Source organism: Phytophthora ramorum (genome assembly GCF_020800215.1).
Source record: "Phytophthora ramorum isolate Pr-102 chromosome Unknown Phyram_PR-102_s0009, whole genome shotgun sequence".
In the NCBI taxonomy this organism is placed as follows: domain Eukaryota; phylum Oomycota; class Peronosporomycetes; order Peronosporales; family Peronosporaceae; genus Phytophthora; species Phytophthora ramorum.
The window spans coordinates 546,282-571,470 of record NW_027150655.1 but is presented as its reverse complement, the minus strand read 5'-3'; the positions used below and the strand labels follow the sequence as shown (position 1 = coordinate 571,470).

Below are 25,189 nucleotides of genomic sequence, written 5' to 3'. Positions count from 1 at the left end.
AACTGTGACGCATTTTGGGTGACGCACATGTAGCCATGCGCGTCACTACAAATGTACACTTTCCATTGGCTCGTCATCGGCGTCATCAATCTAGTCCGTGCTTTGTGCTGATCATCCTGAAACGTCGCGAGGATTGCGTCGTGACGTCGAGGTCAATTTGCCATGGTACAAGCTGTAGTTGCCTTCGCGTTTGCCGCCGTCGCCATTGTTGTTATTGCCACCTCTACCGGCGGCAAAGATTGGTCTACATGTACCTGTATCAGCATTTCTTCACGGCAAGCTCTGCACCATGTTGCGACGCCATACCCGCGCTGCAATTACCGCGTCGAGGTTCAGCTTCCCGCCTCTTTTCTGGGTGCCACCGGTCCTTTTCTCTTCAACGTGCGGCGAGCTCCGCTGCTTGGAGCGATTTTGCGCGACGGCAAAGCGCCATGCTTCATCCTGCGCTTTTCGCCTCCACCCGCGCCGCCACCGACGCCCGCCACACACTGCCGTCGCGAGCGAGTCTGCCAAACCGCGCCCAAAACGCCCAACCAAACTCACACGGGACCTGTAAAGTGCTCCATCCCATCCCATCTCCGTTACCAAAATGACTCGGTCCCACTGCCTTCACAAACCTACACTGCGACCCTGTCGCTCCCGTGCGTTGCATTTAGTCGCTCACTTCGGAATTCGCTCTCTCAAGGTCAAGCGCCTCGACACACGCTGAAGATGAACTGGCACACGCGGGCGACGCTGCTCTCGGCGGTGGTATTGGCCATGGCCTCCTTGGCCTCTGCCCAGAGCGGCTCGGGCTCGGCCGTCACGTGTCTGGTGTCGCAGTACCTGGACACGGACACCAACGAGTGCGTGGACTACGAGAACCAGGGCGTGAAAGCCAGCACGGACTTCGACACGGCCATCGACTCGGGCAACACGGCGTGGATGCTGGCGGCCAGTGCGCTGGTCATGATCATGACGCCCGGCGTGGCCTTCTTCTACGCGGGTCTGGCCGGCGAGGACATGGCGTCCAACACGATGATGATGTCGTTCGTGAGCATGGCACTGGTGTCTATCCAGTTCTGGGCTTTCGGGTACTCGGCCGCCTTCGGTTCGCACGGCGTCTTCGGCTGGGCTGGCTACAATAACGTGCGCGAGATCCCCAGCGGTACGTACGGCACGGGCATTCCGCACATCCTGTTCGCCTTCTTCCAGACGCAGTTCGCCACCATCACGCCCGCTCTGCTCAGTGGCGGCATCGTGGGGCGCATGAAGTTCGGTTCGTACCTGCTCTTCATCCTGCTCTGGACGTCGCTGGTGTACGACCCGCTGGCCCACTGGATGTGGTCGCTCAAGCTGGACGACACGTGGTCTATCACTGCTCTCGGCTGGGAGGGCAAGATGGGCTCGCTCGATTTTGCTGGCGGCACCGTCATCCACATTTCCAGTGGGTTCGGAGCTCTGGCCGCTGCCCTTATGGTCGGAAAGAGATACAACCACGGGGACCCCGTCAAGCCGCACAACGTGCCGCTGGTGATGATTGGTGCCACGCTGCTGTGGTTCGGCTGGTTCGGGTTCAATGCTGGTTCTCAAGGCGCGGCCGATGGCATCGCTGCTACGGCTGCAATCAACACGCACTTGGCCCCTAGTGCTGGATTCCTCACCTGGGTGGGGCTGGAGTTTGCCATGTACAAGAAGTTCGACCCTTGTGGAGCTGCTAGTGGCGCCGTGGCCGGCCTGGTTGCTATCACCCCCGGCTGTGGTTACGTGTACCCCTGGGCGTCCGTGATCTTCGGTGTGATTGGCGCCATTACGGGCTTCGCCGCGGTTCACATGAAGAACTATCTGCGGTACGACGACACGCTGGACTCGTTTGCTATCCACGGCTGTGCCGGTGTCATGGGCGGCCTGCTGACTGGTCTGTTCGCCACGTCCGAGGTGAACCCTAACATCGAGGGTGGCGCTTTCTACGGCAACGGCATGCAGTTTGTGCACCAGTTGGTGTCGCAGTGCGTGGCTGCGGCGTACTCGTTCGTGGTGACGATCATCATTCTGTTCGTGCTCAAGATCACGATCGGCCTTCGTGTGGACGAGGAGAAGGAGGTGAACGGAATTGATGTGTCATACCATGGCGGTCTCGCGTACGATTACAGTGCGCAGGACCACACCGGCCCTACCGTGAAGGCGGCCAACCCACCCTCGAGCGACTTTGCCGCGATGATGACTCCGAGCATCACACAGGACAGCGTGCAGAAGGAACCCATTATGAGTGTTTAAGCGAGCGAGATCAACTCTTACGACGTGAAGAGTGCAAGAATGTGTTAGATTGATTGAATTGCTACGCGATACCGTGTTTCGATGTGCGGTAGGGTGGGAAATATATGGATGAATATTCCACGTTCCAGCACGCGGATTGGTATGTGATTGTGTTCGATGTCCACGCGCTTGGTTTTGTATCGTCATTGGTTTCATCATCGGAGCTGCTCCAGGTATAACGCACCAAAAGTTTCATTCGGCTCATACCTCTACAGGTAAAGTAAGCTCTTGCTCCATCGTGTTGATGGCATTCTGCGAATTCAACCCCGCTTTGCCAATGTGTGGTGAGGATATCCCCCCGATCCAGAAGAAGATCATCCCCATCCCGATTACATACATACTCCTTTCACGAAGCCACAATCGATACTCGTGGCACGTAAGGGTAAACGTAAACAACTCTTCAAGGTGCGTTTAACGACAGGCGTTCATCGTCCGGAGGTTCATTCCGAAACACGCTCTCAAGGTCTCACGTCGAAAACTTTCAGCTGGAACTCCAAGGTTTCAAGAACATGAACGGGTACATACGGGCAGCTTTGCTGGTAGCGTTGGCTTTGGTCCTCACCTCCACTGCTGTGGCTCAGAGCGGCTCCGGTTCGACAGTCACGTGTTTGGTGTCGCAGTACTTGGACACAGTGACGGGCGAGTGCATTGACTACAAGAGTCAAGGTGAAAAGGCCGAGACCGACTACGGCCAAACACTTGATTCGGGTAACACCGCGTGGATGCTCACGGCGAGTGCGTTGGTGATGGTCATGACCCCGGGCGTTGCTTTCTTCTATGCTGGCCTTGCTGGTGAAGAGATGGCGTCCAACACGATCATGATGTCTTTCGTGAGCATGGCCCTGGTGTCGATCCAGTTTTGGGCCTTTGGATACTCAGCCGCCTTCGGGTCGCACGGCGTTTTCGAGTGGGTCGGCTATGACAACGTCCGTGAGGTTCCTAGCGGCACCTACGGCACCCAGATCCCTCACCTTCTGTTTGCCTTCTTCCAGACGCAGTTCGCCATGATCACTCCTGCCTTGCTCAGCGGTGGTATCGTGGGACGCATGAAATATGGGACCTTCCTGCTTTTCATCCTCTTATGGACGTCGTTGGTGTACGACCCGCTGGCCCACTGGATGTGGTCCCTGAAGCTTGATAATTCATGGGAGATTACTGCCATGGGCTGGGAGGGTAAAATGGGCTCGCTCGATTTTGCTGGCGGCACTGTCATCCACATCTCGAGCGGATTCGGAGCCCTTGCTGCAGCTCTCATGGTTGGAAAGCGCTACAACCATACAGAGCCCGTGAAGCCCCACAACGTTCCACTGGTGATGATCGGCGTCACACTGTTGTGGTTCGGCTGGTTCGGTTTCAATGCCGGTTCTCAAGGCGCGGCCGATGGCATCGCCGCCATCGCTGCCATTAACACCCATCTGGCTGCGAGTTCTGGTTTCCTGACGTGGGTGGGGCTCGAATTTGCAACGTGCAGGAAATTCGATCCCTGTGGCGCTGCAAGTGGCGCTGTCGCGGGTCTTGTGGCTATCACTCCAGCTTGTGGATACGTATATCCGTGGGCGTCGGTGATTTTTGGTGTTGTTGGCGCAGCGACGGGCTTCAGTGCTATTCAAATGAAGAACCACCTTCGATACGATGATACCCTGGACTCGTTCGCTATCCACGGTTGCGTTGGTATCATGGGCGGACTGCTAACAGGCCTTTTTGCTACGTCGGACGTGAACCCGAACATCGAGGGTGGCGCGTTCTACGGTAACAGCGTCCAATTCGTGCACCAATTGGTGTCGCAGTGCGTGGCTGCGGCATATTCGTTCGTGGTGACGATGATCATCCTGTACTTGCTCAAGATCACGATCGGACTCCGCGTAGACGAGGATAAGGAGGTGAATGGTATCGATGTGACGTATCATGGCGGTCTCGCGTACGATTACAGAGCGCAGGACTACGCGATGAAGGCGGGCAAAAGGCAATCAAGTGAGTTTGCGTTGATGGTACCGACCCTAGCTGCCCCCTTGTAAATGGCCAAGCAAGACGGCCGCCATTTATGAAAAGGATCTTGCTTGACTCTAACACGCTCGTCAAACACCTTGCTTACCATATTTTTCACCCAAGTTGCATTGTCATCAACAAGACACACGTCGTTAACTGCAGACTTATTCACGGCGTGATCCATCGCAAAAGTGTTTCCGTCTCCTCGTTGTTCTCCGACCTGGTTAGTCGACGTCCTATAATGCGTCCGACTTCATTCTGAGCCAGCAACAACATTTTAGCATTAGACATGCTTTCTCGTTTGACATTCCCAAGCCATACTTTCAGCTTCTTACAGAATTTTACCGAATGATCCATTCGAAGCGCGCTCTTCACTTGCATCTTTTTCATCAGTTTTCTCAGTCAGCGAACTCCAAACCTCTGTCGTCTCCAACCACACCCCAGTCATCACTTTCTCACTAGGGACATCGTTTTGCTTGCACTACACGAGATGATGAAGCCAGATACGCTGGGTTCGATTCTCGGAGGCGTCGAAAACGGTCGGAAAAGAGGGAGTACAACTTGTAGTAGCGCGTCTGCCGCCGGCGACAAATACTCTCCATCATACGAGCCAGCCCACTAGGGAGAGTGACGCCATCGTGCACCATTTCCAATAGACACTTTGCGTAGCCCGTCTTGTGGCTCGTGACAAATGTCTAGTTGAAGTCATTCCTCCGTCGATTGAACAAACCGTGCCACGGAAATATCGAGTAGAACCCGCAATGCAAACCAAGTCTCCTATTAGGATATGGAGCAGCGATGAACAAGTACCATAGTTTCTGTTTCTTGTCTTAGCGCAATTACTTGGTACCATCATTGAACTGAGAAGTATCACACACCACTTCGCACAACTTTTGCAGGACTTCTTTGGTCGCCGTAAGCTTACTCGTCGATCATCGCTCCGCCCCGGTAGATTTGCAACATCAGTCCCATGACCACAAACCCCAATGAGATGAAGGCGTAGACGACGAGCACGATGAGCGAATTCGGAAGGGGCTTCTATCAGCATCAACACGATCTTCAAGGCGGCGTCGTTGTACGGCATGTACCGCTGAGGTGCGTCAAGCATCGCGTACCTGATCAGCACACTCTTTTTGTGCGAGAACGCGTCGAAAGAGTACTTGCCATGGTAAGAACCCATGCCAGAAGAACCCACCCCACCGATTGACAAATTGTAGTTTGTCGTCTGCATTATGCTGTCGTTCACGCATGCACTTCCAGAACTGGTTCGCCAGGACACGCATACGAGTCTTGTACTCGGACGAGTACAAGTACAGCGCAAGTGGCTTTTCACGGTCGTTCACAAAATCAATCGCTTCGTCCAGTGTGTCATAGTACACCACGGGCAGCAGAGGGCTGAACACCTCCTCCTGCATCACTGCACTGCGCGTAAATGCATCCACGTCCGTCTTGAAATTGAGCAGCGTCGGCGCCACAAGCAGATCCTCTCGGTCCTTCTCACCACCGGACACAACGTACTCGGCATCTTTCTCCAAGAACTCAGCGACCCGGTCGAAAGCCTTTTGCGTGATGAGTCGTCCGTACGACGCGCTCTTCTGTGGGTCTTGTTCGAAAAACGCTGTGATCGCGCGTTGAATAGCAGCAACTAGCTCGTCGCCGACCTTGGCACTCACTAGAACGTAGTCCGGACGCAGACACGTCTGTCCTGCGTTCACAAAAGCCGCCCACATGATTCTCCTCGCTGTCACTGCAATATCGCACGTCTCGTCCACGATCGTCGGGGACTTGCTCATGGGCATCTGCTGAACGATGGCGCGCACGTTCAGCCACATCTTACACATCAACAACATTCTCGTCCTGCTCTCCCGGGGGGGTCATTTTCGTTTCTTCCTCGTCGCCGTCCTCCTCTCTCAAGTAGCACATCGTTGCGTCCTCGTCTTCGTCCTGCTCTCCCGATGGGTACTTTGTTTCGTCCTCGTCCTCCCCCAAGTACATGAAGCAAGCAGTACGCCTCGAGGCCCATTGAAGCACCCGTCCTTCATCCCAAAGCTGCTCGAACTCGCGCTTGATGGAATCAAGGTGCGTCTGATCCGTGGTCGTCTGAAACGTCTCTGCATGGCGGGCTCCATTGAACGCAACCGCGCTGTAGTTGCCCGTGCCTTGTAAAATGAACTCACCGTTCACGACGGTCCACTTGTTGTGGATCATAAGGTGGGCACGCGTCCAGTCTTGACAGGGATCCCCGCGCCCTTAAACTTGTGTAGCCAAGCCATGTTTTTGGTCTGGAGCGCGCTTCGCTCGTCGACAATCATGCGAACGACGCAGCCTTCTTCAAGCGCCTTCAGAATGGTCTCACCAATGCGATTGTTCGTTATGGACATATTGCAGATGTCCAGCGAACCCCGTCGTCTGGCGGCCAAGCCAAGGTCGTGCACGACCTTGTCCTCGGCGTCGGCGTCTCGAGCATACCAGGTCTCCCCCTGCACTGACGAGACGTTTCGTGCAGCGCGCGTGTCCTGCATTACCGGTGCCGGTAGACGAGCAGGCTAGTCAGCCTGCTCGATCAGCACCACAATGCCACACCTGGGCTGCAAGCTCTCCCCCCGCTCGTACATGCTGTAGTAATGCGCGACCGTTCGTCGATTCCAGCCCGGGTGCTCCTCGCAGATGGCCTTGATGTCCTTCTTACCGGCCCGGAGGCTGGGACTTCTCTAAAGGGGATCATCGCGGACGGCGTTTCTTGGACAGCGTCTCGGTAGGACTAAGTGGAACGTGCCACTTTATATATTAACTATATAGCTTATAATCAAAATATCATTATTGTTTTTACAAACCATAAAAAAAAATGGGGTGGGTGGACATCTTCCGCCGAGGGCTTGCGGCGGTCCCCGACCACAGCTGGTCGGTCTTCGGGCCCAAGATGAAGCTACGCAGTGTGCAGCCCGTGGAGATGCTGCGCGTGATCAAATTCCCGCACCTGAACCTCGTGCAAACGCGTACGTCCCCATCGCCTAACTGGAGACTCCTTGGAAACGAAACCAAACAACGCTTTTTGTTGTTGTCTGCAGATGTGCGTCCGTCCAAGTTCCAGACGCAGGTTCGCGGCTCTGCGGTTGCCAGCAAGGATAATTGATGCAGCTAGCTTAGCTGACCGATGTGGTGACGATAGTTGATGCGGTGGGGAGCGCTGCTGGGCGTCGCATCGGCCGCGTATCAGTTCGTGACCAACCTGCACACTGTCCCCATCAGTGGGCGGACACAGGTCGTGGTGCTCTCGCGTGAGGAGGAGTGTGTACGTGCAGAAGCAACCAACAATGCGGTGGCTGCACGTTGTCTCTTCATCTCCTTTTTTGATTTGTTGTTTGTTTCAGGAGCTGGGTAACAAGACCGCTCAGGAGGAGCTGGCGGGGGCGAAAACTGTAGACGACGGGCCTCAGCTGCAGATGTGTATCGATGTGGCGACGTACGGCTGCGTTATACTTGGTTCAGTGTGCAATGGTGTTGACTCTAACCTCTTCTGGAATGATGTGGCAGTCGACTGGTGTCAGTTTGCGAGCACTTGTTTCCCCGCGAGTACGACTGGCGGGTGTGGCTGGTGGACAACCCGTCCTCCGCGAACGCGTGCTGCGCTCCCGGCGGTAAGATCATCTTGCAGACGGGGATCCTGGACCTCATCGACTTTGCGGTGCAGAAGGGCATTTGCCATAGCAAGCATGACGCACTGGCCGTCGTGATGGCGCACGAAATCGGCCACGCGCTCGCTAGACACACGGCCGAGTCCATGAGCATGCTGCCGTTGATGTACCTGCAGTTCATCCTCGGCATGGAGAGTCCGCTGCTCAAGTACATTTTCCAGTTTGGTGAGTGCTCACCTGCGTGGTGTATCTCAAGTTCCTGTTGTCTCGCTGTGGTTGAAGCTGACTAACAAGCTGTTGCACCTGCAGCCTTCAACTTGCCCTTCAGTCGGTCGCAAGAGGCGGAAGCAGATCACATCGGCATCATGCTGCTCGCCAGCGCGTGCTACGACCCGTCGGAGGCGCCGCGCCTGTGGAAGGCCTTCACCGCCTTCTACGCGGACCCGGAGGCAGGTGAGGACGAACTGGATATGGACTTCGACTGGGTGTCGACGCACCCGTCCAACCGCAAGCGCGAGCGAGCGCTGGATGGCCTCGTGGAGGCGGCTCTGGAGATGCAACGCCGCTCTAGTTGGTGTGCGTTCCTCCAACGGAAGGTACTCGAGGTTGTGGGCGCCAACACGGAGGCGGAACTACTGCACCACATTCGTGCAGCCATGACACAAGCTCAGGCCGACGAAGCTCGCGCCAACAGCGAGGTCACGCAGCGAGCACGGCGCCGCAACACCATCGGCACCATCCACGCGCTCGAGAGCGAGGAGATGCTGAAGATCCTTCGAGGCGAGGCAGACGACGAGCAGCAGGTGACAGCGATTAGTCGACCCTGAAACGGAGACCGAGCGTGACGGGCCCACATCCTGTTGCCACTACCGCCCGAGGCAGAAACACGTTCGTGGGACAGCCTGCCTGCTTTCCTTTTCCCCTTCGCGGCGCCGGTCAGCAGCACCTGGAGCCCAACCTGGGCTTCGTGTGCACCCAGCAGCTCTGCAAAGCGCTCCGCAAAGCACTCGCACGTGACGATAATAGAGCAGAAGGTATCAACATCACCGGGAGCAGCGAAAGCTGTCGCAGGTTGAGTCGTGTGTTGAATTAAAGTCGGATATCTTCTTGCATCGGTTGTTGGCGTGATACGGAGGACACATGCCGTGGCGCCCGCAACGCGTATGCAAGATTGCGAGCCAGCGTTGCACGACCACCTCGGCCAATTCAATTCGATCGTCTTGCTTGCTGCAGGAGAAGACGCTAGCTGTTGTGGCTGCATGGATCGCTTTGAGCTCTTATATTATTCGATTCATTTATTGTACGCATGGGAACCATGAGCGGCGTCCTCCGCCACGAGGGCGCCATGACCAGGTCTTCCTTCGTGCGCCATCCACTTCTCTCGAGACGATAACAAGCTACACAGCGGGGAGAGAAGGTCGGGGTGGGGGGAATCTACAATCTGCCTCCGTTGCGCCATGCACAATGGAGCCAGGGGGCCTATGAGTGGACTGGGTGGGGGCTCCGTTCTGCTCGCTTGCTCGCGTTAATACTGGGACGGGAGAAGCGAGAGATGGCCGCCGTCCACTTGACTTGCTGCTGCAACTAGCACACCGAGTCCATGGCAGCGAACTGCTCCGACAGCGTGCGGTTGAGCGAGCAGCGCATGACGGGGTGGTCCACGTCCATGTCGTCCTGCAGCTGGTTGGTGGGGGACAGCTCCTCCTCCATCTCAGGCGTGAGCTCACAGAAGTACTTGCCGTTGCGCACGTTGAGGAAGTCCATGAGGATCTGCACGACGCCTCGGTGCGAGCTGCACTGCTCGATGGCGTCGGGCTCGGCCTTGCGCAGCTTGGCCAGCACGGCGCTTAAAAAGCCGTCCAGACTGTCCTCGTCGCACACGCGCACGGGGTTCGTGGCGCTGCACGCGGCGCACACCTCGCAGCGGTCACTCTTGGCGCGGCACATGGCGCCCACGAGGCGGAACATGTCCAGCACGCTCTTGAAGTCCTCCTTGCTCTTGTACACGGACGTGCTCTTGCCCTTGCAGGCCACCTTGACCTCGAACATCTTGGTGCCGCCCAGCGCGTGCGCCTCCAGCACGGTGGCGCTCAGCGTGCAGACTCCGTCCTTCATTGCGGCAGGTGGCTTGGGGGGGAACAACGCGAAGAAGACAGGCACTTTTGACAAATGCACCAAAGCAACTGAGCTGCTCACGAAACGAAAGGCGGCCAGCGCGTGTGCGAGAGACGGGGCTCTCCCTATGGTCGCGTCTATGTACATAGCCCATCTCTGCACGGTCCCAGCCAGCCAGCACTTGGTTTCAGTATGGTCCACTTGCTTTCACTATGGTCTGGATAGTCGGTGGGGGCAGACGAGCCGGAGCCCCGTCTCTGGAAAGGAACCCGGCGAAAACGGCGTTTTCCTTGGCCCAAGGCAAGCCAAGGCGCTCGGCTTTTTGGGGCAATTTGCCGTGGTTTAGCGTGCAGCGGGCCCAGTGGTCTCTGCGCTCTTGACGCTCATTCTTGTTGAGCGCTTCCACCGGAGCAGCGAGCTGCGGAAGAGCTCTTGTGTGCCGCGCTGGCCGCCGTTGAACAGTTTGAGTACGTGCGGTTTTTCTCGAAAAGTATCTTTGATACCGCCGTCGTCCCTCGCGATGGCATTGACGGCACACCGCTACTAGAGCCCATCGACGCTACTATTATAGTGTGCGAAGCAAAGCTCTTGCTAGCCGCGGCAGTCGCGTGCTGCCGCAGTCGCGTGGGCGAACTGTGGGGCGTTGCGACGCGCGCTGCACCCATCTGCTCGTGTCCCCAAAGAAGCGGGCGGCAGCTGACGAGCCCTCACGTTTCCCGATGGCAGATGACGGTCGGCGCAAGGGCTTTGGTGCGAGCATGTTCCGCTGCGGCAAATCGAATTGGGCAATCGCCGCTACTGGCACCGTCGGGGTACTAAGGAGATGACTGCACAGTTCGGTTAGATACAGATAGAAGGGGTGAACGCCTTCTCATTAACATAAAGTAAAGCAGAAAGCCAACTAAGATTTCATGCCATCCCTCCTAAAGTAGACTGTGCGCGAAACACGGGATCTTGCACCGTCACATTTCGAGTAAGTGCGAAGCAAAGTCTCACCTGGAGCGCCAAGTCGAGACTCGCGACTCGAGTAGCGCAACCGCTGGGGGATGCCTGCAGCAGGATTGCTTGCCTGAACATTTGCACCCCGAACTATGGGCTCGTGCGCAGTGACGTCTTGCTTGCAGGCGTTCGGTCGACGATCTTTTGCGGTCGCATGGAGAGGTGGTACCGGTGGTTTAACTTGCGTTTCACGCACCGTGTTGAAGGCGGCAGCACCAAGCGGCGGCGGGTTTGCTTGCCTCGGGCTGCAAAGTGCTTGGTTCGGATCCGCCTGGCCGAGTGCTGCCTCGGTACTTGGCGCACTACATGTACATGTAGCAGGAGATCCTCAAAGTGAGCTCCGCCATCTGCGCGCGCGTTCAGCCGCGAAGAATATCCCCGTGCTTTGCCTTGCCCACGAGTTCCGAGCAGCAAGATGGTCACTTCAACGCGGGGAGCTTCAAGCTTGCTTTGCTGCCGAAACGGCGATAATCATGTGAAAAATCACCGGCAAATATTGACGATCGCGAGAAAAGCTGGGCGTTGTAGACTTCGGCTGCACATCGAGGTGGCGCAGGAACTTGTTTTCAGGCTTGGCGATTGCACTCGCGTTGCCTTGCCCAGGGCTGGGCAGCCCGAACAAACTTGAAGAGTCTTTCCCAATGGTTTCCTCTCGTCGTCTTACCGTATCGTCACAGGCATACCGCAACATTTGCACAAGCGAGCGCTGCCCAGCCTCGACCCGCAGTCCGGTGGTCCCAATGCCGCCTGACATTCGCAAGCCGCCCTGTCCAAACAAAGCAACAACAGCGTTTATTCAGCTGCGGATCGTGCGTTTGCAGGGCGACCCCGTCACAGGGAGGGAAGGTGCGAGCGTTGACAATGCTCCGATCTCTCGACGAGCAGCAATTTGCAGCACCCGTAAGCGATCGAACAAGCTGGGGCAGCAATTCATCGTTGTGAAAAGCTATGAGCTCTGCAAGAAGCGCATCGATGGCCACACGGTGGACCACGTTGAAGCGGGCTGCTTCGCGCGCAGTCATCGCTCGACTCGCAAGGGAAGCACTTCAACATGCAACCGCGACGAAATCTATTTCCGAGGTTTGAGCAGCAGCTCATGGCAACAACCACCGCCAAGGGCCCCACCCCGGCATGAGTGTGGCGCCCAGCGCCGATGCAGTCGATGGGCCCCACATCCGCCACCTCGGGTCCTCGTGGCTGCTTCGCTTCCAACTGAGGCGGCAGATCGCCCCCGTAGCTGCTGCATATTCCAAGAAATCCGCTTCTAGACCCCACGCTCGCCTCGTGAGAGAGTCCCGAGCGCGGGAAACGTCCTTCCGCCAAGCGTACGGGGCATTGGGCGTCCCTCTGCTGCTGGTGGCTGTCGTCTGCATCCTCTGGACGTCGTGGCTCATTTTCCTCACCTTATCGCCGAATGAGGCGGCGAACCGCCTCATGCACACCGAGGACTACGACAACGGCCAGTTCTGGCTCATTGTCGAGCGCGAGCCGTTCGTCAAGTGGTCCAGCGCCATCGGCTTCGCGGTCGTCGATGTCGGCTACGTGGCCGTTCTCGTCAAGATGTTCATGTTCAGGGGCATTGCAAGGCGGGCGAACAGTAAAAAGACCCCCAAGAGCTGGTACGTTAAGGTGGCAGAACGGTGCAAACTGCAGGATGTGGTGAAGGTTTGGGCCGATCTGACGGGGTACAACGCCACCTTCCGAAAGTTCTTTGTGAGTATTTCGTTTAGTTAAGCTGGTGTTTCGAGTTGCTAACAGGAACGCCGTGTTGTAGAATGTGTTCCTGAAGGCTGGAGATTTGGTTTTCCAAGGCTTGATACTGCATCGAACGCTGGAGCAAGGGTTCCCAGAGTCGCTGGCGATCGGTTATGCCTACTTCGTCTGTCTGAATGGGCTCACGTGTGTGTTCAACATCGTATCAGCCAAGAACTCGGCGTTTGCTGAGATCCTCATCGACTCTGTGTACGTAGAAAACGAGATCGCTGCCTTTCACTCTCTGTCGACGTGCTTATCATTTGTCGTCCGCCGTCCAGTTTTGATCTAGGAGCTGCCGTCCTCTTCCCAATGGCAGTTCTCGGTTATTGCACATATTACTTTCAGTTCGATCGAGCGGTCTTTCTTGTCAACGTTGAGGTGCTAGACGAAGGCACATTTGAACGCTTTGCACGCATGCAAGCCGATCCGGCTCAAGTGGCGCTCTTCCGAATCAATTTCGACTCCTTGCGGATCAAGAGCGTGATGGATTTCATGTTAGGCATCGGCATGAACCTCTCATTTTGCCATCGCTTTAGCCGCGTCATCGAGATTCTGGCAACACGGAGGCATCGGATGAAGGGCGCAATGTTGGGTCCTACAATCGCTGCTCTGGGTGAGGCCAAGAGATCTGTTCAGAAGCCGGTGCCTCGTTGGTTCGCGCTCCCATTCCTAATGGCGAGTATCGCTGCAGTTGTATATACGCACCAGGCCATCAAAACTTCCCACGCAGCATGTTCATCCTACCCTCAGTGCGTGGCGTTCTCGCACGTTTGGAACAGTGGGGTGAATTGCTCGTGCCTGATGTTAATCGATACCGATCGTTCACCGCGAACGGCTCAAGACTGGTATTCTCCGATAGATGCCACGGAAGCTGTACGGGCATTGGCAGTGGCTGGAACTCTCCAGGGACTGCAACTCATCAACCGCGAGCTAAAGAAATTCCCTGAAGAGTTGCGAGGCTGCACTGGCATAGAGACGATGTAAGACTTCACCTGTTTTTATGATACCCCAGCGTTTACATGTATTCATCCCTTTCTGATACCACAGCTCGCTGATTTACACCAGTACCGAAGAACTCCCGGGCTGGATCACGGACTTCAAGCAGCTCAAATTCGTGTACGCTCCTGGCCACCTATTTTCCTTCGCTCTGTGCTCAGCAACGCGTAACTTACTTTCTTGATTCTCATTGCAGGCACATTGAAGGCAAATATGGCAGCCGCAATCTCGTCTCCCTGCCCAATGATCTCTTCAGCGACTTGCCCATGCTCACGTTCCTGCACCTGGGCAACCACTACCACCTCGCAAACATCCCGCCATTTGACGGCACGCCAAATTTGCGGAGCCTGACCCTTGCTATTCTCCTATCGGTGATCGATCTCCCACCGCTTAAGAATCTACCCCGGCTGGAAGCTCTTGCTCTTGTGCAAATTCCACAAGTAGCTGCCATCCCGGATATGTCTTCGCTTGCCTGCCTCTCACGGCTCACGCTTTACCGACCCAACCGTGTTTGCTGCAACGGGTTCATGGGTTCTTGCAATCTCACCGACAGCTACTGCATGTACGACCCGGTCTTTGATGTACCTGGAGCAACGTGCCTCGCAGAAAATGACCCGAGGAAGGCGAGCCCGGCCGCTCTGCGAATCTTTGCGCGCTTCCCCCACACAATCTGCCAGAGAACACCACTTAGCTTGGCAATCGAGGCGCTCTCAGACACGCCCACCCCCGAGCGTATCGCAACGTGTGCTGGAGTACTCTACCGTCAGTGCGAGATTCCAGGCGTGACATCCGCAAACATGTTTGGCATGTGCTACAGTGCTCGGATGCAGGTCGTGGCCTGCAGCGTTGATCAGCCTTTCATCCAGGTGCGTAGAGTGCAGATCCAACGAGGTGTTGGTCTACCCTGCGATCCCCACGAAGAGGCTTGGCTCGGCTGCAAAGCGAAGAGTAGTGGTGCCTAGCGTAAAACGGAGCGCAACGTTTTGCTTTGTGCCTCTTGTTCACTGCATCGTTCAACACAATCGCGACAACAATTTATACGGGTATGTCTTGTTAATCCTGACGAACCTGGACTCTATTATTTGTACGTTTTGGCTGGGCCCATGAGCGTGGTGTCGGTCTGTAGCAGCACGCAGCCTCTTCTGGCGAGTGTTTTCGTGAGGAATGTTTCAACCACCGGCCGTCGTCGTGGATCTTTGATCTCTTCAATGCTCTTCAGGGATCTCCGTACCAGGAGAATTACTCGGGGTTTCGCGTCGAAAGCACGCGGATGGTTCAGTACCCAAGATCACATTTTGCCAAGCGTTTGGGATGCTGGGGGTTCCCCTACTAATTGCGGCGGGCGTCAGCATCTTTTGGACCTCGTGGATTATCTTCCTCGCAGTGGCGCCGAACAGAGCTGCCAACCTTCTCATGAACACTGGAGACCACGACAATGGGAGCTTTGGGGGACTTTTGCTCATCGGTGAACGCTCTGCCATCAAGTGGACCAGTTTGGCAGGTCTCCTAGTGCCCCAAGAACTGCGAGGCTGCACGGGCCTTCGAACCATGCACGCGGGTTGCCCATACTGAGTTTGGATGCTGAACTCGTGCCATCCTTGCTTTTATCCCTTTGTAGCTCGTTAACGAGTACGGAGAAATTTCCAAGCTGCGCAAAAGAACTTAACCAGTTGCAAGTGTTGTACGTCTCAGGCTCTTATGCATTGTTTAGTCGTTGTTTGCACAGGTTTCTCTCTCAAGCCCACTTTTTCACAAACAGATATATTGAAGGGAAACATGCCAGACGTACCTACAGATCTGTTTGAAGGCTTATCGGCTCTCACTTTCCTGCACACCACAACTTGGTAGCTATCCTCCGCTCGATGGCGTACCCAATCTTCGCAGCATCACTTTCGCGATTCTACTTTCTCTTACCGAACCACCATCGCTCGAGAAGATCCCAGAGTGTGCCCGATCTGTCCCCACTCACAAAACTCGCGCGCTTCGCAATTTTTCGCTCCAATCATCTGTGCTGCAATGGATTCCTTGCAAGACAACCCTGGCAACGACCGACATTATTGGTTCCTGTTCGCAGTGGTCTTTGCTGGCAAATGACGAGTCGGTAGCCCAGCCTGACCTGGCAATACACTCATCCTGCGTGTGGCTCCCGCCCCCACTTAGCACTATCGACAAGTGCAAGAACGAATACGTCTGGTGATTTTAAGTGAGCGCTGGCATTTGAGATTGTTCGTGGCGTGGTACAGAACGCGAAGCGACTTGAGATCTTGGATGTTGCTGTAGTTCCAACGCTAAGCTAAATTCTAGCAGCATCGTCATGGGACAACACGAAAGTAGTTTTCATTCTTGCGATACCAAGTCTTAGGAGTCCGGGTGAAAAGCAGCAGTGGTGTTAGTGCAATGTGTCAGCGTGAAGCTGGGGACCAGGCTCAATCAGGCAGCCCAGCTCTACTGGTCAAGCGACCAAGCTGACTCGGCAGTAAATTATGAACAGTTACCACCAGGTCTCGCATTTTGACAACCGTTCGGTGCGCTGGGTGTATCCCTCAAGAAGTACTTGTTAATTGTTGTAGTTTATTGCGTGAATATCGTGGTTAATTGTTTTCAAATTGTCTCCAAGCGATGCTGCTAACGTGCTCATGGACACGCGTCCTGTGCGTGACGTCCGTCAACGTTACCGTAGTGAGGCGAGTTCAAATTGAACGCGGGGTTGGCTCGCTGTTAATTTGAAAGAAGAGGCAACGCTCATTTACTTGGCGACACTTAGCACTTCATCTGCAGCCCACGATACCAGTGTGATCCATGGAGTTGACCCGCAAGGATAAACTCCTGAAGTTGACAGATGACGAAAGCGGACTCCTGAGTCGTCACAAACAAATGGATCCAGGACGTGGAACCCGTCGCGCTAAGCTTAGATGGTGTTTCCTTTCTGGACGTGCTATTAATTGCAAACGCTGACCGCAGCAAGGAAATTCCAGATGATTGACCAAGACCCCAAGCTTTGGTTGGCAAAAGCTGCTCCATCTACCAGCTCTACTCGAAGAGTTTCCAATGTGAACACGCGTCGCCACTATGAAGGGCAACCAGTGTCTCTTTTCTCGAGGTTCTTTCGTTCCAAAAAGGTGGCCCCACCTGTAGTTTTGGCTCCAACTCTCGTTTCAACACAAGCTGCTGCATTGGTATCAGGGCCAAGCCAGAGAACCAACACGGAGCGACGAAGGCCGAGTATTCTCTTTCAACTACCACCAGGGCTCACTTTCCGACAAGCTTTCGGTGCATTAGGTATCCCATTGCTGGTTGTCGTGGTTGTCTGCATTGCGTGGACTTCGTGGCTTATTTTTCTTAGCGTGGCACCCAACGAAGCTGCCAACCTGCTGATGAATACTGGTGACTACGATAATGGGAACTTCTGGCTAATTGTCGAGCGTGAACCCGCCATGAAGTGGGCGAGTGTGATCGGACTCCTCCTAGTTGATGCGTGCTACATCCTAGTACTCATCAAAATTCTTGGCTTTCGCAACACGGCTGCGGGCATATGCCAATCCATGCGAAATTCGACCACCCTTCGAGCTTGGGGAGCCTTGTCGGGATGGTGGATGGTGCGCTGTTCTCCTGGTGCTCAAAGCAGGTTACAGAGCGTGTATCGCTTCTACACGAACCTCACCGGATTCAATGCTGTTAACCGCAAGTTCTTCGTAAGCGCACGAACTTGAGGACAAACCTTAGCACCATATTTTACTCATCTAACGATGCGCAATATCCACAGAATGCCTATCAAAAAGTGTGCGACTTGATCGTGCAGTGTCTCGTCCTGCGTCGGTTGCTTAATCAAGGTCTTCCGGACGTGCTCGTGTACAGCTACGCATCGTTCATCGGTCTGAATAGTTTATCGATGGCTGTGAACATTATTGCCGACAACCACACAGCCTTTGCTGAGGTCCTGATCGATTCATTGTACGTGTAAAACTATCCGACACGTTCAACTCCGAGTTGGGGGCTGGCCACTCACTGTGTCGCGCTCTTAGGTTTGATTTGGCTGCTGCCGTCTTGTATCCAATCGCCGTTCTGCTATATTGCTGCTACACGTTCAACTTCGATCGCGACGTCTATCTCGTGAATGCGGAAGTGCTCCCTGACGGAAACTTCGAGCGCTATGCGCGGATGCAAGCAGACCCGGCCGAGGTCGCTCTATTTCTCATCAACTTTAATTCTTTGCGGATCACAGGCTCCCTGGACTTCGTGCTGAGCATCGGATTAAACCTCTCGTTTTCTTACCGCTTCATCCGCGTCATTGCAGCAGTTCTGACGAAGAGATGCCGTGTTAAACCAGCTTCACGACTTCTATCACCCGAGAAACGAACAGAAAGTACCACGAAAACTACGCAGCAACAGCGACCGGTACCGCGTTCAGTAGCGCTGATTTTTGCCACAGTTAGCATCTGTGTTGTGGTTTTCACGCACACGGCAGTGTCGGCTACTGATGCGGCTTGTGCAGCCTACCCTGAGTGTGTAGCGTGTGCTCACGTCTGGAACCCAGGAGAACTGTGCCCATGCATCATGATGATCGACGGCGATCGTGCTCCACGAACTGCTCAAGAATGGAACTTCCCTGAAGATGTTACCGACAAAGTCCGCGCGTTGGCAGGAGCTGGTCTACTTCATGGCCTACAGCTCATCAATCGGCAACTACGACGCTGGCCAGAGGAGCTACGGCGATGCAAGAGCATTAGTACAATGTGTGTGAAGTGACCCTCTCTCTTGTTGATGTTTCATACCTGGCTGAATGGTTTTGTGTTGTACCGCAGATCGTTAATCTACACAAGCCTCGAGGAAATTCCAGCGTGGGCGACTGAGTTTAAACAGCTTCAGCACCTGTACGTCAATAGCAACCTGCCAGCACCTGCATTTTTGACATCCTCGCTCACTTGTTGTCCAGACACGTCGAAGGCAAATACGGCAGTCGCAATCTCGTATCCTTACCACCCGATCTCTTCAGTGATCTACCAGATTTTACATTCCTTCACCTTGGCAACCACCACAACCTCCTTGCTCTGCCCGCTTTCAACGGAACCCCGAATCTACGCAGCTTGGTACTCGCAGTCCTGTTGTCCCTCACAGAGTTGCCACCGTTCGACCATCTCTCGAAATTGGAGACCATGGCGCTTGCACACCTACACCGAGTCCCTACCGTACCCGACATGGCTCCGCTCGTCAGTCTCTCGCGCTTCGCAGTCTTTCGACCGAACCACATTTGCTGCAACGGGTTCGTCGGAGAGTGCAACCTCGTTGACTGGTTCTGCCAGCCCGAACCAGTTTTCGACGTGCCGGCAGCCACTTGTCTCGACCCGGACGATCCTCGACGTGCCACCATTGCCACGAAGCAGATTTTTGCAGCGTTCTCGTTTGCAGTCTGTCAGAAGTCCCCGGTCTCGTTTGTACTGGAAACGCTGTCCGATTTCCCGACTTCCGAACGGATTGCAGCGTGTGGCGGCGTCATGTACCGACAGTGCGAGATTCCGGGCGTGACGTCGGTAAATGGAACAGTCGGAATGTGCTACAGCAGTCGGATGCAGGTCGTGGCCTGCAACGTGGACCAACTGTTTATCAAGGTCCGGCAAGTGGAGATCGAGCGCGGCGTCGGCCCTCCCTGTGACGTCGAGGTGGAGGCGTGGCTCGGGTGCGAGTAGCACGGCAACAAAGGTGCCTTTTTTGCAGAACATGGCTACCTTCCGTATTCAATCACAGCGTTTATGACTATTTAGTCGGAATATATCACAATCGCAGCGGCTATGTGCACTAACGTGTAATCAGCCAATCATAAACAGTGAGGTGGACCACATGCTATATTTCATTTACATAGCCGCTGCGATTGAGTATTTAGTGTAGCCATGTTCAACAGCCTGCTTGCGCGAACAGTCTTGTGGTCTAGGGTATCTTTGCCGACCAACGTCAGTCTCCAATTTGCCGCGTTCCCCGCAGCACCTTCACTCTCTCCCTCTCAGCTCCTTCAATCTCATAAGATGCCGCGCGTGACGCTCAACATCGGCCTGTTCGGCTGCGGTACCGTGGGCGGCGGCGTCTTCGACCTGCTGCACAGCCCCGTGCGCCGCCAGAAGTTCCAGGCCATGGGCGTGAACGCGCTCGTGTCCAAGATCTGCGTGCAGAACGTGAGCAAGGACCGGCAGCTGCAGCACTTGGCAGCCGGTGAGACCACGTTCACGAGCAGCTACAGCGACATCCTCGAGGACACGAACATCAACTGCGTCGTGGAGCTCATGGGCGGCGTGGACGACGCCAAGGACGTGGTCTTCGGCGCCATCCGGGCCGGCAAGCACGTCATCACGGCCAACAAGGCGCTCGTGGCCAACTTCATGCCCGAGATCGTGCAGCTGCTGCAGGAGCACCCGGACGTGCGCTTCGGCTACGAGGCCGCCGTGGCCGGGGGCATCCCCATCATCCACACGCTGCAGAACGCGTACAACAGCGACACGATCACGGAGATCGCCGGCATCATGAACGGCACGACCAACTACATGCTGTCCAAGATGGAGGCCGAGGGCGTGGCTTACGACGCTGTGCTCAAGGAGGCGCAGGACTTGGGCTACGCGGAGGCCAACCCCAGCGCCGACGTGGACGGCTACGACGTGCAGAGCAAGATCGCCATCCTGGCCAAGCTGGGCTTCGGAGGCGTCGTCAAGCCCGCCGACATCCCGACGGTCGGCATCTCCCGCATCTCGTCGGCGGACTTTGAGTATGCCAAGATGATGGACAGCACCATTAAGCTGCTGGGTGTGGCCAAGCTGCTCAAGCCTGCGGACGAGAAGGCCGGCAAGCCCCAGGAGGTCACGGTCTACGTGTCGCCTGTTGTGGTCAAGCACAGCAACGTCATCGCTAGCATCAGCGGCGCCACGAACCTCGTGAACGTGCGCTCCGACAACTTGGACAGCAGCGCATACGTCGGCCCGGGCGCGGGACGCTTCCCGACCGCCAACTCGGTCATGAACGACATCATTCAGCTGGCACGCGGCGACGCCCCGCTGGACCCGCTCAAGGCTTCCGTGCCGCTGACGCTGCAGCCCGACTACGAGGCGCACTTTTACGTGCGTATCACGATCACCGACGGCCTGGGCGTGATCCGCCACGTCGGCCAGCTCGCCGAGGAGAGCGGCGTGTCCATCTACTCGATTCTGCAGGCACCGATTGTCGACCGCGCGAACGTGCAGTTCGTCGTCACCACGGAGACGTCGCTGCTGTCCAAGGTGCGCTCCATGTGCCAGAAGATCGCCGCGCTGCCTTTCGTGCAGGAGGAGCCCCTGTACCTGCCCATCATGTAAACCGCTGCACGAGTGCTATCGTAGCTGCCAAGCACTAAGCGCGAATTCATCAGTACATGCGTGCCGCCCTGGCCAGTTTGCCGGTGGTCTGTTTGCTACACCATGCATCTCTGTTGTGCCAGCGTCTAAAAGGAATTCATCCGGATAAGTTCACAAGAATGCTTTGAGATTGCTACAAGAACTGCCTCACTACTTCACTTCAATGCTCGTCGTAGTACATGTTGTCCGGTCCAGAGAAGCAGAAAGCAGGCCGCCCGATCCAGTTCACCGTGTCAGTTCGCTCTCGGCTGTTCGAAGAGTCAATGCGACGGCTTCGCCCGACAAGAGAGCCCGCGTGTTTGCTGCCACGCAATAGATAGCGCTCGCGACGCACAGCTTCATCTTCAGCAGACCATTCTTCGTCGGGTATCTCGGACCGATAGCTGCTTGAGCAGCCCCTCGCGTATGAGTCGGTGCTAAAGCGACCAGTGCTGCAGGCGGCGCTCGTAGTCGCCGTCTCAATCATCGAGATGTCGCTGCGCTCGACCCATTTTGCAAGCGATTTCTCTTCGTCGCGTCCAGCGTAACCTTGGAGTGCAGCTCGAATCACGTCATTCCACTGCTCGTACACTTCAACGTTGGGTGCGCGGAACCAAACATGCCGAGCCCGCCAGCCGTACTCGATCCCGATCATCAGCTTGCGCGCGTCTTTTGCCTTTGTCGACAGCATTCTCACAGGATGCATGTGGCGGTCCAAAGAGATCGCAAGCGAAGAACTGCCGAGACATCCATGACGGCGCCGCCGACGGACACACAACACTGCCGAGTATATCCCGAATTGCTCGGGTGGAGGCTCCCGCGAGCAAATGAGCTGCACGTGAACTCGCCGCCTGCGTGAAGAAGGTTCACCGTCAGCGTTGTGCAGCATCAAATAGATCCGTGCACACCTACCAGAAAACTTCGCACGCTCGCATCTTCATCACGCTGGCCAGTGTCACAAAGGACGGGGTATCAAGGCTGAAGTCGTCCATGTATAGACTGGCTTCGTTGTTGAGGATTGTTGTCACCGATGCGTAGGCGCGAGGATTGATCGGCTGAAGCATGCCACCGACACTGCTCTTTCCGGCTCGTGTTCTTCCGGAGTTTGGACCCCGACTTGCTTGATTTGAGTTGGATTCCCGAGCCAGCCTTTCTCGGTGAGCCCACTGCGACGGCGGAGAAAGCGCTTGCATCATGGCAACTCGACGATCGTCTTCCTGCACTCTGTCGCGCAGTTCGAACAGTGTGAGAAGGAGATGGAAAACCGATCAAAGGAGGTTTCAACCAGGTCACGTCGCTACTAAAAGTGTATGCAACCTCAACATGTATCAAGAAGCGTTGCGTCAACGTCGCCAGCACAATCGCAGCTCCGAAACGTCTTCACCGGTCAACAAGCTGCCCCTGTCATATGTTCAACGTACTTTGCCGCTAGCTAGCGAAGGTCAACGTGGCGAACCGTCAGCGAAATGCGTGTACCAACTTCAACGTTGTCGATGCTGTGCAAGTAGCGCCTGTAGGCTTCGCCGGTAAACATGAGCAGACTGCGGCGTTCCAACTGGAAGTCGAAGTGCGGAACGAGCTCGGTCGCTGCTGATACTCCCTGGTTATCGGTGGAAGCCAAGTCACGATGCAGCTCAAACGTGACACGACACTCAGCCCCCGTACTGATAATAGCCACAAAAGGGAAGTAGGCGGGTCCGTCCTCGTGTGGCAGAATACAATCCCCCGCTCCATACTCTGTGCAGCGAAAGATAAAACCACATTGCTAGTCAGTTACAGACTCGTTGACACAGCGCTAGTCCCCACGACTCACCGTTAATGAGTGCGTGGTTGGGCGTCTTCTCTTCACTGAAAAAGCCTGCATCCATGAGCGTCTGACTAATCTGCATTAACCACTGGGGCAGTGGCTTGGGCTCAAATGGGTCCTTGACTTCTCCTCCCCACATCTGCAGGCGACGATGCTTGAGTCGCACCCAGAGCTCATTGTCGTCCGGGACTGCATACACCCGCTCCAGCACCGCGTCCTCCTCGTCCTGCGTGATCCAATTGGGAATGTAAAACACTCCCGGAATCGGCCCTCTACGAAAGTCCTCGACGTCCATCTTGGACCTTTTGGCCCAGACTTTCAACGTCGCGCTTAGCCATCTCTTTTCCTCGTCCTTTGTGCTTTTCTTGGTAGTTTTTGTGTCGCTTTTCGCCTGCAACTTCGTCTTGCTTTGGGTCGCCTCGTGGGCACGGCGGCGTTCTTCACGCAGCAGTTGGCGGAAGTCCATCCGGAAAACGTGGGGTGGGGAGCTCTTCAGATACTGATTGGGCGGAAACTGGCTAAAGTGTAGCCATCACTGCATCTTCACAACTTTGAGTTGCAGTATTTTTGTGAAAATGCGTGCGTTTGCCTAAAAATATAGGCGAGTCTGGCAGTTCATGCAGCCATGTTCTCGCTCGACGTGATGAGGTGGCGGAAGACGCGCTCGGAACAAGAGGCAGCCAGGAAGAAGCAGGCGGAAAAGAATGGCGCGCCATTGTCGCGAGAGGCGCAGGAACGCCAAGCGAAGCATCTCTACGGGAAGACGATGTGAGGCGAATACTGCCGTGTTGAACCCGTGGAATTGCGTCTGACGGTGCTGCTTCTGCCACGTTGGTTATTATAACAGGAAGGAGATGCACGGCTCGTATTTGGAGCGTGTAAGCGACTGGATCAAGGAAGCACCAGCCCAAGAGTGGGGCAAAGACTACGCCAAAGAGGGGAACTCGAAGACCTACGTGTGCGATCGCACCATATTGACGTATTGCGGTGCTCGTGCTCGGCTAATCGCTTCTTTTCGATTCGTTTGACCATACTACATGTAGTCCTCGCATTAGAAAGAAAGAACTGGAGCACGGAGGCGTAGTGAAGAGTGGGTACGTCGGATCGCATGCAGGTTGGGCGACGTTTATCTCGAGTGTATCCTCACCAGTGCATGCTATCATACCTCATTGTCGTCTGAACAGCCAGTACTCTCCTCGTGCGATCTACAAAGGCGGTGGGAAGTATATTCGCCGCCTCGAATCTCCGCAAGTTGAAATGCCGCGCGAGAAGTACGCTTTACGCATCGTCAACTTCGAGAAGACTCGCGAGAAGCACAAGGAGATCCACCCGCCGATGGCGTTCCTCAAGAACAAGCCGCTGTCCTGTGCGAAATACTTCGTCGAGGATGTTATCTGTGCAGACAACAACACGAGCAGTGAACATGAACGCTCCGGAGCTTCGCGAGGATCACAGAGAAGATCCAATTGTACCGCAGACTGTCCACCGTCACCCGAGAAAGTCAACCAGGCCGAGGAAGATGCAGGAAGTGACGGTGAGGGCAGCGTCGAGCGACGAAGACGCAAAAGCGCCGTGTACGACCGCCTGTACTGGAACGCACATGGCTCGAGAGCGACAGTTCTCGGTGGCACAGCTACTCCTCTTCCCCCAACGACTGCCGAGTACGTTGCTCACCCAAAGTGGCGGCTGCACAGCCCGGAGAAATGGGTTGGGGAGAGGCCCTTCACCAGCACGATCGTGTCCAGCAACACGGCATCTCGCCGCAGCATCACGGGGGTGCCCTACTCTCGAGCGCTAGCACTTGACGACCCTTTCACTCCGGCCGGAGTCACCAGCTCACCAACCACTCCTGAAGTCCACGCCTTCGTAAGAAATCTGTGCTTGAATCTCCGTCTTGTCCACGACCACCTCACTCTCACCTTTGATTTCAAATTTTCAGGAGCACTCTCGCCGTGCCAAAATGGCAGCCGAAGCCACGTGCAGGCCTGTCCATCGCCCCGACAAGAAATATTTCAACTCCATGTGGTCGCAGCCCGTCGAGAGCAGCAAACCACACGTTTTCTTCACCACTTCAACCATCGCAACCTCCGACGTTCCTCTACCCAGCACCAAGCCTCCACCACCTCAGCCTCCCCCCACGCGTGGCAGCGTCGGTCGCGAACTGCTCCACCAAATCCGTCAGCAGCACGAAAACCCCACGAAAAAGCAGCTAAAGTCAAACTAAACAAAGGCTCGGGCGCGTCGTATTGTAT

At 55.6% G+C, this 25,189-nt stretch overlaps 11 protein-coding genes across 11 annotated transcripts; 7 read left to right on the top strand and 4 right to left on the bottom strand.

The window, feature by feature from the left end:
• Positions 1-711: 711 nt before the first annotated feature.
• On the top strand, positions 712-2,256 carry KRP23_9906 (Ammonium transporter 1; the record flags this gene model as incomplete). The annotated part of the gene is made up of 1 exon (XM_067895519.1): positions 712-2,256. One exon carries the CDS (start codon positions 712-714, stop codon positions 2,254-2,256), a length of 1,545 nt encoding a protein of 514 aa, XP_067741728.1.
• A 548-nt stretch (positions 2,257-2,804) lies between these two features.
• On the top strand, positions 2,805-4,310 carry KRP23_9905 (Ammonium transporter 1; the record flags this gene model as incomplete). Its single annotated transcript, XM_067895518.1, has 1 exon — positions 2,805-4,310. The coding sequence occupies one exon, from the start codon at positions 2,805-2,807 to the stop codon at positions 4,308-4,310; it is 1,506 nt and encodes a 501-aa protein (XP_067741727.1).
• An 892-nt stretch (positions 4,311-5,202) lies between these two features.
• On the bottom strand, positions 5,203-6,080 carry KRP23_9904 (4,4'-diaponeurosporen-aldehyde dehydrogenase; the record flags this gene model as incomplete). The annotated part of the gene is made up of 2 exons (XM_067895516.1): positions 5,203-5,319; positions 5,397-6,080. 2 exons carry the CDS (start codon positions 6,078-6,080, stop codon positions 5,203-5,205), a joined length of 801 nt encoding a protein of 266 aa, XP_067741726.1.
• Positions 6,081-7,126: 1,046 nt separating this feature from the next.
• On the top strand, positions 7,127-8,743 carry KRP23_9903 (Mitochondrial metalloendopeptidase OMA1; the record flags this gene model as incomplete). The annotated part of the gene is made up of 6 exons (XM_067895515.1): positions 7,127-7,277; positions 7,350-7,378; positions 7,451-7,573; positions 7,653-7,744; positions 7,816-8,141; positions 8,226-8,743. The coding sequence occupies 6 exons, from the start codon at positions 7,127-7,129 to the stop codon at positions 8,741-8,743; spliced, it is 1,239 nt and encodes a 412-aa protein (XP_067741725.1).
• A 757-nt stretch (positions 8,744-9,500) lies between these two features.
• Positions 9,501-10,031, bottom strand: KRP23_9902 (uncharacterized protein; the record flags this gene model as incomplete). The annotated part of the gene is made up of 1 exon (XM_067895514.1): positions 9,501-10,031. One exon carries the CDS (start codon positions 10,029-10,031, stop codon positions 9,501-9,503), a length of 531 nt encoding a protein of 176 aa, XP_067741724.1.
• A 2,130-nt stretch (positions 10,032-12,161) lies between these two features.
• On the top strand, positions 12,162-14,743 carry KRP23_9901 (uncharacterized protein; the record flags this gene model as incomplete). The annotated part of the gene is made up of 3 exons (XM_067895513.1): positions 12,162-12,743; positions 12,805-12,992; positions 13,978-14,743. The coding sequence occupies 3 exons, from the start codon at positions 12,162-12,164 to the stop codon at positions 14,741-14,743; spliced, it is 1,536 nt and encodes a 511-aa protein (XP_067741723.1).
• Positions 14,744-18,976: 4,233 nt separating this feature from the next.
• KRP23_9900 (uncharacterized protein) lies at positions 18,977-19,465 on the top strand (the record flags this gene model as incomplete). Its single annotated transcript, XM_067895512.1, has 1 exon — positions 18,977-19,465. The coding sequence occupies one exon, from the start codon at positions 18,977-18,979 to the stop codon at positions 19,463-19,465; it is 489 nt and encodes a 162-aa protein (XP_067741722.1).
• Positions 19,466-19,798: 333 nt separating this feature from the next.
• Positions 19,799-21,112, top strand: KRP23_9899 (Homoserine dehydrogenase; the record flags this gene model as incomplete). The annotated part of the gene is made up of 1 exon (XM_067895511.1): positions 19,799-21,112. One exon carries the CDS (start codon positions 19,799-19,801, stop codon positions 21,110-21,112), a length of 1,314 nt encoding a protein of 437 aa, XP_067741721.1.
• Positions 21,113-21,311: 199 nt separating this feature from the next.
• On the bottom strand, positions 21,312-22,194 carry KRP23_9898 (uncharacterized protein; the record flags this gene model as incomplete). Its single annotated transcript, XM_067895510.1, has 2 exons — positions 21,312-21,981; positions 22,043-22,194. The coding sequence occupies 2 exons, from the start codon at positions 22,192-22,194 to the stop codon at positions 21,312-21,314; spliced, it is 822 nt and encodes a 273-aa protein (XP_067741720.1).
• A 368-nt stretch (positions 22,195-22,562) lies between these two features.
• On the bottom strand, positions 22,563-23,403 carry KRP23_9897 (Alpha-ketoglutarate-dependent dioxygenase alkB-like protein 6; the record flags this gene model as incomplete). Its single annotated transcript, XM_067895509.1, has 2 exons — positions 22,563-22,867; positions 22,944-23,403. 2 exons carry the CDS (start codon positions 23,401-23,403, stop codon positions 22,563-22,565), a joined length of 765 nt encoding a protein of 254 aa, XP_067741719.1.
• A 159-nt stretch (positions 23,404-23,562) lies between these two features.
• KRP23_9896 (uncharacterized protein) lies at positions 23,563-25,161 on the top strand (the record flags this gene model as incomplete). The annotated part of the gene is made up of 5 exons (XM_067895508.1): positions 23,563-23,705; positions 23,785-23,895; positions 23,981-24,031; positions 24,122-24,803; positions 24,877-25,161. The coding sequence occupies 5 exons, from the start codon at positions 23,563-23,565 to the stop codon at positions 25,159-25,161; spliced, it is 1,272 nt and encodes a 423-aa protein (XP_067741718.1).
• Between the last annotated feature and the right edge of the window lie 28 nt (positions 25,162-25,189).